General features: G+C 46.3%; 1 protein-coding gene across 1 annotated transcript; it reads right to left on the bottom strand.

Moving 5' to 3' along the window:
* Positions 1-4,819: 4,819 nt before the first annotated feature.
* Positions 4,820-9,059, bottom strand: LOC103644047 (QWRF motif-containing protein 2-like). The gene is made up of 6 exons (NM_001347046.1): positions 7,629-9,059; positions 6,631-6,750; positions 5,966-6,082; positions 5,774-5,863; positions 5,240-5,347; positions 4,820-5,148 (listed from the first exon to the last, which is right to left on the bottom strand). The coding sequence occupies exons 1-6, from the start codon at positions 8,967-8,969 to the stop codon at positions 5,083-5,085; spliced, it is 1,842 nt and encodes a 613-aa protein (NP_001333975.1). The 5' UTR covers positions 8,970-9,059; the 3' UTR covers positions 4,820-5,082.
* Between the last annotated feature and the right edge of the window lie 572 nt (positions 9,060-9,631).

Genomic DNA, 9,631 nt, shown 5'->3' with positions numbered 1-9,631 from the left:
CGTGTAGATTCATCTATTATATTCATCCGGACTCTGGTACCATGCATAAAACCTGTTTCCCGAGTATATATAACGCACCAATATCTATCTCTCTCTTTGCAACATCCAATTTTATTTACTGCTATATATACTCTACTGTGAATTAGTGATACTCCCTCCGTTTCGTTTTATTTGTCGCTGAATAATACAAAATTGAACTATCCAGCGACAAATAAAAAGAAACGGAGGGAGTACGTCTGAATATGTAGTGGGGGGTAAGGAGCTGATCAGCGGCGGAAGGGACGCCAGCTACATCATCCTCAGCTGCTGCGGCTGCCTGCCACGTTTCCGGCGTTTCGGCCCGTTTCTAGCAATTTCATAATGATCTGTTCGTTTTGATCCAAATCAAAAACGAAAGTGGTCTGGTTTGAAGTTTTTCCTGTGTCTTTTATGGTCCGGTACGAATTCCGGCTAACTATACTTCGGATCGGATCTTTGCAACGACAACGCGCACATTGTTGGTGACGGTGGTCAAGGTTGACGCTCTTGACGAGGCTCTTGACGCACTTGGCAGGGATGCTGACGATGGTGGCCATGTTGAGAGGCTGCGCACGCCGCTGCAGCACCCGGAGGGGAGCGCGCTGGCCCTCCCCGTCGCGCTCGCGCACGGGATGCCCAGCGACAGCGCCGACCCCACCTGCACGCAGGTCATCGCGGCCGACGCGGGCGCCAACAGCAACACCTGGGGCACGGCTAGGACCACCGCCTGCGTTGTCTTCTTGTTGTCGTTCATCAGAAGAGCCATCGTCTTCTTGAGTGGAGGATGGCCGTGTGCTGGTTCTGGTTCTAGTGGCAACCTTTTTTTGTTTTGTTTTCTTGCTTGCCCGTTGGCCGTTGGTCCAGGCAAGGGTGATTGAAGTCCGAGATTGCTATACTGTGTACTACTAGAAGAAGATTCATATGAATAGTCTTTTTGTTACCGGTGTTGATAATAATTATCAACATATTAGAAAATTGGACGCTGAAAGTTTTTGTCACAGAGATATACGAAGGAATACAACTTCTTGTTAATAGAACGAAACGATTCATATGAGATGGCTGTGTCTTTATCCTTCTCATAGAAAGTTGAGATCAAATATATGTATGAAGGGAAAACTTATTTTATTTTTTCGGCATATATGAAGGAATACAACTTCTTGGAAAACTTCTTAGAAAACTGTGATTTTTTGAAATGCCAGAGGAGAGAATGTCTCAAATTGATCTGTTTGACTGTTTCCTACCTGAAACGAACAGGACTGAAACTAACCGGATGCATTGGTCACCAGGTTTGAGTGAACCAACCGAATTCACTGAATCCTTGCCTTGGAATCGTTCAGGTTGGAACTGAAAAGCATTGTACCGAACGAGCCCTGAGGTTGTTGAACGTGTTACAATGCAGGGTAAAGCTGATCAACATTGGGGAACCTGTTACAGTGCAGGGTAAAGCTGATCAACATTGTCCTACTTACCATGATAACTACATTATTAACTATTAAGAAATGGGAGAACAGGCTCATCTCTGTTGTTAAGCGCCAGGAAACAAGGACTTCAGATGCTACCCATGCAAGGAATTGTTACCTAGAATGGTATTGGAGAATTCCACGTCGTTGGATCTCCACTCCAGTTCAATATCCAATCATATCCCATCAGTTATCTGGGCATACTGATAAAGTTCTGGTAATATTACGTTCAAAAAAATAAAGTTCTGGTAATACTGTTAAAATAGTTTTTTTTCGATCTGTCTGTGTTGAGTCGAATGAATACATGTCATGTCTCACTGATGAATGTTTTGGACCACAAGCAGGTTAATTTGGTAAATACAGTTGAGGGACGAATTAGAACGTTATTACTAGGTGAAATTGATGCAAAAATGATGCAGCAGTCACTTATTTATATTGATTTGTACATCACTGTTAAAAGGGTGGATGCTAAGCAGGTTGCTCTCACATCATGTCCTTATGAATGTAGTTACTTAAACCTCAAGAGAAAGGGCATGCTTATGTCGTCAAATGTTGTGCAGATTATACAAAGTGGTGTTCCAACTGGAACAAGAATTGGAAGTGCTAAATCAGACACAGTCTCTAAATATTGTGGCTCCTACTCAAGCTACTGTTGCAAAGATGGTACAGGTTGGTGGTGATCACATCGAGGGAAACACCATACTGAAGTTGGACGAAATGATGATAATTCAACCCACAGGTGGTACTCCTGATTCAGCACTTCCCATAACAGGTAACCCTGCACTTTTTTTTTGAAGATTTGCATTCTCAAGAAGATCCTCTTTATTTAACCATGACAGAAGTAAATCTTCAGGACATTATTAGCACCCCTGTAGAGGATGCTATGACTGGTATTATGAATACATCCACAGAGGATGCTACACCAAAGGATATTTCAGATTCAGATGTGAAGGATGGTTATGCCTTCATAGAGGCCGTGGAAGTGCAGGAGACTGTTGTCAGGAGACTGTTGTATCTATGGACAACATCAAAATACCCAAGAAGGTTACAGCTGAATTGCAGGAGTGTGCCGGTGCACCTTTGATTAATGGTAAAGTGGATGAGGCCATTATTACTTATTAGTGTATTAGTAATGTATTAATGTACAGTTACATACTTACATGGTGTAGATCACTTACACACATCTTGGTAAAATTGCAGATAAGGGAACAGTGTGCAAAACTTCAGTGCTTCTAGAATTCTACAAGGTCTCGAGTATGTCATCACACAATGAGCAATGGCACTATGGCAGAAACCGCTGGTGTGTCTGAGAATGATGTAGACACAGACACACAGTAACAGAGAATTGTACAGGTCAGGGAACGATCAGTCGCTTCAATGCCATCGGCCCTGGAGAAACCTTGAGTGTCTATGAACAAAGGATTAAGTTCAGTGCCAGGTGATGCCGAACCTCCCTCTGGCTCTGCCTCTGAACAGGAAGAATCTGCTGGTGTAGTTTCAGGCCGCAGTGGATTGCAAGATGCTGTTCAGACACAACCTTAGGACAGTGTCGTTCAGGATGGAGTCAATGCTGTGCAAAATCATATGTTTGATGAGAATGCCAAGCACCCAATTGAAAATGGCCCTTCGAACTCTGCAGTTGTGCAGAAACGCATTGCTATACCTGCTGAAGATTGCTTATCACTAGTGTTGGAGAGAGAACCCATAGAGGTGTTAATTCATTCACTGGAGAAAAAGAATGATATGATTTGGCAGGGATGATTCTGCTGGCGTTGAGGACCATGGAGGAAAAAAGAAATGGTTAAAAGGAGAAAATTACATGAAAATTCTGAGACACGTCCAACCATAGAGCCTACTAAAACAAGAACTTCAAAAACAGAGAAGACAAAGTGACAAACCAGACTGTAAGAATTGGCAGTGGCCGGTTAACAACATTTACAAGAAGGAAAAGAAAGCACATATGCAGCCAGCCAGCCATCACACCCTGACTCCTAACCATGTTTGTTATTGTATAATGGATGTGAATTCATCTCTTGCACAACTCTTGTTGCTTTAATATACGAGGGAATCCACTATTGTTATCCTCTCTCCTTGTCGATCAAGCTTATGATGCCACGGTCATTTACCTTTTTGTGATTCGTTCAATGCGCCGCGCGCTCTTGCATGCTATACATTTCCACTTCCACATGCGTTGCTGAAACGTTTTGACTGGTCTTGCACCATTGAGTTTGTCAGATTTTTCCCGAACTCTTTGGCATTCAAACAAATATTGATGTGTTTGCTTCTGAAATTGGGTTAGTTTGCCTTGGGAAAGAATGTCCTCAGCTGATTCTATTACTTGTTTGTCCTATAGATATGCAGCTACATGTCACCACATCACTACATCAGCATGTATTGTATCTGTAAGGAAAAAAATGTATTGTTTTTTTTTTTACTTTCAAGGTTGCTTCAGTATATCTGGAATTCTGGATGTACAGCTTCATAATGAAAGGTGTAAAAACTTTTTTGGACTTCCGGATTTACAATGCTAGTTCAACTCATCACATCTCATGCCTGAGCCTGATCCCAGGCTGCAGATTTATGCGTCAAGGCTGTAAGCGGGGGCGGAGCTAGGGGCATTTGTTGGTGTCATACACCGACGAATCTTGTAAAATGAATGAAGAAACAATATAATAGATCGTTTTAAAGGGCAGATGATCCTATTCTTCAACGGTAATGACACCGGCGATGTTCTTGGCTGGCTTCGCCCCTGCCACTCCTTTCGTTGCTGCAGCCCCAGAGGCAGTGCCAGTGAGATGAGACCAGTGCCCTCAACACCTCCAGACCTATCACATGGAGGAGACACGGGACAGGAAGGCGCTGTAGCAAGATCAAGAGGCGCCACCAGCTAATCGGCCGCAATGATTCATCTCGTGTCGGCCGCGCCTCTTCTCCTGCAACTGACGCCGTTTCCGGCCGGGCACAGGTCACTCGCAGGCGTCCGACGGTCCGCTCCGAGTCGCGTCACATATACGGACTTGTCGTGGTCGCTGCGGGTGAGGAAGCGTTCTTTCCGGTAAATAAATCTGTCTCGCCCCACGGCATATGAGGCTATCAGATCAGGCCCCACGGCATATGTTTGCAGTTGGAACGTTGCAAGAGTACACGCAGCCTACATCCACGCGCAGCGAGCACCAGTCGGGTACTTGAATCGGCAGCAAGTAACCGTGTCACTCCAAAGATCGAAGTAGCCGCGTGCGTTTTAGGCAAGGAATCCAACGTACCGCTAGAAGTTATATTGCATTTCCCTGGTAGTCGTTAGTCATCTGCTGATGAACAAAAGGAACCCAATCTTTCTAGTTAGCATCTGACCTAATCCTCGACTAAAACCAACAAATGAGGTACATCTATACACATGGCGCATGCCATCTGTTCTGCATTGGTTAGCATACATCAAATCAGCAACCAGAACTAGGGGGGCCATAGCCACCAAGACCACTGGAACTAGCCTAGCCTAGATAGCATCTTCGGATGAGTCAGGATTGCTCTGTGGGCACCAGCCAAGCCACCAGAATTTGCAGTTGCACCTACATTCTTCGGTTAGTGGGGGGTTATAGTAGTCTGGCTAGGGATGCATGGAGCTCCTGTCAGTTGCCTGTACTCTCTGCCCTTGTAGGCTACAGTATTTGACCTGTTTCAGCAAAATCATTGGGTTGTGTCCATTAGAAATGCTATAAATACACATAGGGTCAGAACAGTAGGCGGCTGGATTGGATACTTACATGCATTGTTGCGAGTGTGGACAGCAATTCTCTGGACTGCTCCATTAGAGTGCGCTCTTGGGTAGCAACTTTGGAAAGATCAGAAACCAAAATACTTGTTCCAGCCAGCTGCAGACCGACAGATGATTTCAGTCAGTCAGACGAAATAATAAATGCAGCAACTTGGAACAAATATTTAATCCTCTCAAAAATTGATTACTAAGATAGTTGGAGGCTTGGAGCTTTGAAATGCATTCGCTTGTGATATCTTTAATTTAGCCCCAACTAGCAAATGCATAATAATGAGGACGTTGCCCTACAGACCCTCGAGAAGAGAAAGCTCCTATGCTTCAGAAACTGGAGAATGTTTCTAATGCAGTCTGATCAGGGAATCGGCTGGCTGGGATCACGTCCCAACCAATCCAACCATCCATTGTTAAGCCTTATTATGCAAGTTCTTTTATATGCCCCACGTCCATAAATTAAGATGTAGTTGTGACAAGCAACTAGTGACAAAGAAAATGGAACAGGAAAGCAATTCAATGTGCACATCACCTTAGCTAATAATGAACATATTGAGCTTCCTATTGTTTGCATGATATCAACAGCAGAACCAACAGCATTTTTCACATCTTGGATATCAGCCTGCAAACACAAAGTAGCAAAGAAAAAAAAATGTTATTTAATACACAGAACAGAAGAGAAACATGTAGAAACAAGTCTGTACAATGGTGTTCTATTAACAACCTTTGCTCCATCAGTGACAGGAAGGCACAAAATGCTGGCAGTTAGAGCATCCACAGTTACAGATAGAGAATCCACATAGTCCCTCTCTAACAAAGACCATTCTTCTAGATACCCCATCTGTATCAAGCAATTCTCGTTAGTTTTTTAGAAACAAGGCAAATGTAAAAGGTGAATTATCATCAGGTTAAGATATAACTAGCTAAATTTGTTAGTAGTTATGTACTATAATAGCTTACAGTTATATCTAAGGGCCCACTACAGAGTCCACATGCTGGTGAGCTGGTCTTGCTTTTCAACTATACAGTTTTTCATAGTGAAGGACCATGTGTAATCTATTGGTCAGAGAAAACAAGCATCAAAATGGCCAGCCTGCAATTGTGCAGATACTTGAATATATGTGTTCAGATGGGCGATGGCCCTGTGCTTATAACTAACTAGTTCTCAGTTTTTTTTCCAGGGACTTCTTTTTCTTTGGCAAAATATTATCTTGCTAACAATGCCTGGCAGACTAGCAAATGTCGGTCAGACATGGATGATAGTTCCAGATAGTCCAATGAAATTTCAGAAAACAAGGTTTCTAAAGTTTAACAGAAAAATGATCTTGCAAAGATATGAAAAGGCAGCAAACTAGCAGTCATGCACCGAAAACTAAAATTGATTATTACCTGTCCCTTTAGAACTGTCATGAGCTTCCAATTGTTCCGGTATAACTGTAGCTGGAACCTCTTAAGAGCAACAGATTTACGCATCCCTAGGGTAGTAATCCACGCATCAGATAAGTACTTCTGGTGAAAAGGCCAAAGAAGAAGGGTTATTGAGAACTAATGAATTAGAAAAGGCAATCTTAGCTACACAAATAATATGGTTGAAATTAAGGCTTTTGCCTAGCATTTTTTAATTGATATAGTAGTACTTTCAGCTAACCAATAAGATAATAAAAATGGGTAGCCACAGACTTCCGTTTGGCAATAAACAGGTGCAGTATACAAAGTTCCATTCTGAAAAGTAATGAACATGACATATATTTTTAGCATGCCAACGGATACTTCTCAATCAGATCCTACTGGTATTAGTTTTGTTTACAGCTCCAACATAAAAGGCATGTCGTTGTAAAATCTTTCCTGGTTCTTTTTGCCTTTCCAACTGCGTTATATATTTTTTGCGTGTGTGTGACAACGACTTATTATTTCATAAAAGACCTGACAAGATGCTTTCTATCTAGTATTCTGATATACATAGATTGCCTGGTTTGCCTTTATTGCATAACATACTCCCAAGGAACTAAAAAACTTCGATAAATATAAAGTTCAGATAACAGAAACTATGGCACAAAAGACAGGTAGTTGCAACCTATATGATGTGTGAACTTCACAGATTTACTTTGTAAAAATAGATGAATCAGGAGATAAGTGCGAGCACATCGCTCCTGTTTATAGCTAGCTCAGATTGCAAATGCTGGCCTTGAATATAATCAATTACATCTTACACAAACTAATCTAAATTTGAATAAATCAAGCAAGTTATAAAATCCAAATATACAGTCATGTATACATATACTACTGAATTCTGAGATGATACCAATTTATGTTAATTATACAGGAGGAACACATTTCACATGTTAGAATTTAGAAGTTCAAAATTGTTGTCAAATGAATATACTAACCTCTGCTGTCATTTTTTGTGCAGAAAGTGCAGCTTCAGCCTGTGCGTTCACACACCGCCACTGCAAATGTCGATTGGATAAAATTCTCAACAGATGCTCACAGTCAACCTTACTACCCCCATGCCACCTCCTCCTCACTTCACCATTCAAAGCATAACCAGATCCAGATGAGTTTCTTCCCTGGTGATCCCAAGATGAAGTGCCCGACCCCACACAATTTCTCGACCGTGATGGGCTTGACACCCTCCTCGATGGATTGCCGGTAAGCTTACTTGGTGAAGATTGCCTGACTGACCGGTTCAGTGGGGACGAAACAAAGCCATTTTGCAGTGACTTCTTAACCGGCGCTGTCCTTGGAGATGCAGCCAACCCAGAGGTATACGCCAAGTATGGTGTGCCAGGATCTGTGAATCTTTGTGACCTGCTGACTGCAGCATCCTGCAAGAACCGTGCTGGCACACTCATACCCTTTGGGGATGGTCGTGCTCTGTGCGAAATGCCGATACCTGCATCCTGAGACCCTGAATTGCTCCCAGATGACACACTCTCTGTGTCCGACGACATCAAGTAGTCCCCACTGTCGAACGAGGATCGCCGTGCCCCCTCCTCAAACACCATGGACTGCCGCAGCGACCGGACAGCAGCAAGTACAGCAGCGTCCCTCTTGTGCAAAGAGCAATCCAAGCTTTTGGTAAGCGGGTTCCCCTCAAACCCCTGCGACAGCCTCGCCGACATTGGCCACCTGTGGTGAGCATGGACCCCCTCAAAACCCTTCCCCCTCTCCGGCACTGTCCCCATAGTTGGACGAGTCCTCTCCGGCGTGATGGCCCCCGCCGCCGAAGCCACTGGTCGCCGCGACGGAGACGGGGACGTGGCCGGCTTCGCCTTGCTCGTCTCGAAGGAGAAGGACCGGCCCTGGAACGCCACGGAGAGGCTCCTCGTGGTGGTGGTGGTGCCCGCTTTGGGTCCCCCAGTCTCCCCGACGGCAGCATTGCCAGCCGGGGCTGGGCGCGGGCGGTCGACGGAGACCGAGCGCCTCGGCAGCGGCGACGCGAAGCGGCGGGAGGGCGTGGACGACGATGTCGAGGTGGAGTTGGAGCTCGAAGTGGTGGTGGTGGTGGAGGTGGAGGTGGAGGTCGAGCTGGAGGTGGACCTGGAGAAGGGCGCGAGGTAGCGGGAGGAGACGACCTTAGCCTTGGGCTTGGGCCGCGCGTCGCCGGCGTTGGTGTTGGCGTTGGCGTTGGACTTTGCCGGGGAGAGCGCGGAGGAAGCTCGGCGGCGGTGCGGGGACGGCGACGGGTTCAGCCGGGGCGCGGCCGCTGCTGCCCCGGCGGCCACCATGGAGTTCAGATCTCGCGGAGTCTCCCGGTGGTTTTGGGGCTCTGGGGTTTGAGGGGTTTCGTTTCAAGACAAGATGGGGGGAGCGGAGCCGACGCACGGCAGCGGAAGTGGAGTGGCAGCCAAGTGAAAACATGGGCGAAGGGATGGGTCCGTCCGTCGCAAGGGCAAAAGGGGAAAAGCGGGCGGAATAAAGGGCCGGTGTCGTCTGGTGGTGGTGGCCCGCTGGCCCAGGTTGGAGCACCGGCGGTGCAGCGGGACGGAGGCCGCAGCGGCGCAGCCAGCAGGTCGCGTTTGACGCCCGGTGACCCCGGACCGGACCCCGGCGCTGGCTGCCGCTGGGCCGCCGGCGGTCCACTCGCGCCCGCACCGTGCGCCGTGCCCAGAGATTTCTCGCGTTCCGCTTACGTTTCCCTCGGCACGTGCTCGTCTCGGCGAAACGCTTGCAGATCAGAAACGCTCATGTGCTTGGCTCGAGCTGTCCCGGAGCAATTGGTTACGCGACGACGGCGTGGAGACGGCGTAGGGAGGCGGGCTGACACCATCATTTGTCCCGACGCGCCGTCGCGAGAAAAAAAGTTGGGGTTCGCGGCTGTAAACAAGTGCAAGCAGGCAGGGGTAAATGTGCTCGTGGCCGTGCTATAGTTTTTATCCGCTGCGTGATT

Source organism: Zea mays, chromosome 1, assembly GCF_902167145.1.
Source record: "Zea mays cultivar B73 chromosome 1, Zm-B73-REFERENCE-NAM-5.0, whole genome shotgun sequence".
Classification (NCBI taxonomy): domain Eukaryota; kingdom Viridiplantae; phylum Streptophyta; class Magnoliopsida; order Poales; family Poaceae; genus Zea; species Zea mays.
Note: the sequence above shows the minus strand (reverse complement) of the source record. Positions and strands in the feature narration are given on the sequence as shown.

Excerpts from the sequence above, each read along its gene's own strand:
- LOC103644047 (NM_001347046.1), bottom strand. The coding sequence starts at position 8,969 with ATGGTGGCCGCCGGGGCAGCAGCGGCCGCGCCCCGGCTGAACCCGTCG. Across the intron at positions 5,348-5,773 it reads TATGTTCATTATTAGCTAAG|CTGGCTGGAACAAGTATTTT; the intron begins GTGATGTGCACA and ends GTCGGTCTGCAG. Across the intron at positions 5,149-5,239 it reads CCACACTCGCAACAATGCAT|GTCAAATACTGTAGCCTACA; the intron begins GTAAGTATCCAA and ends TTGCTGAAACAG.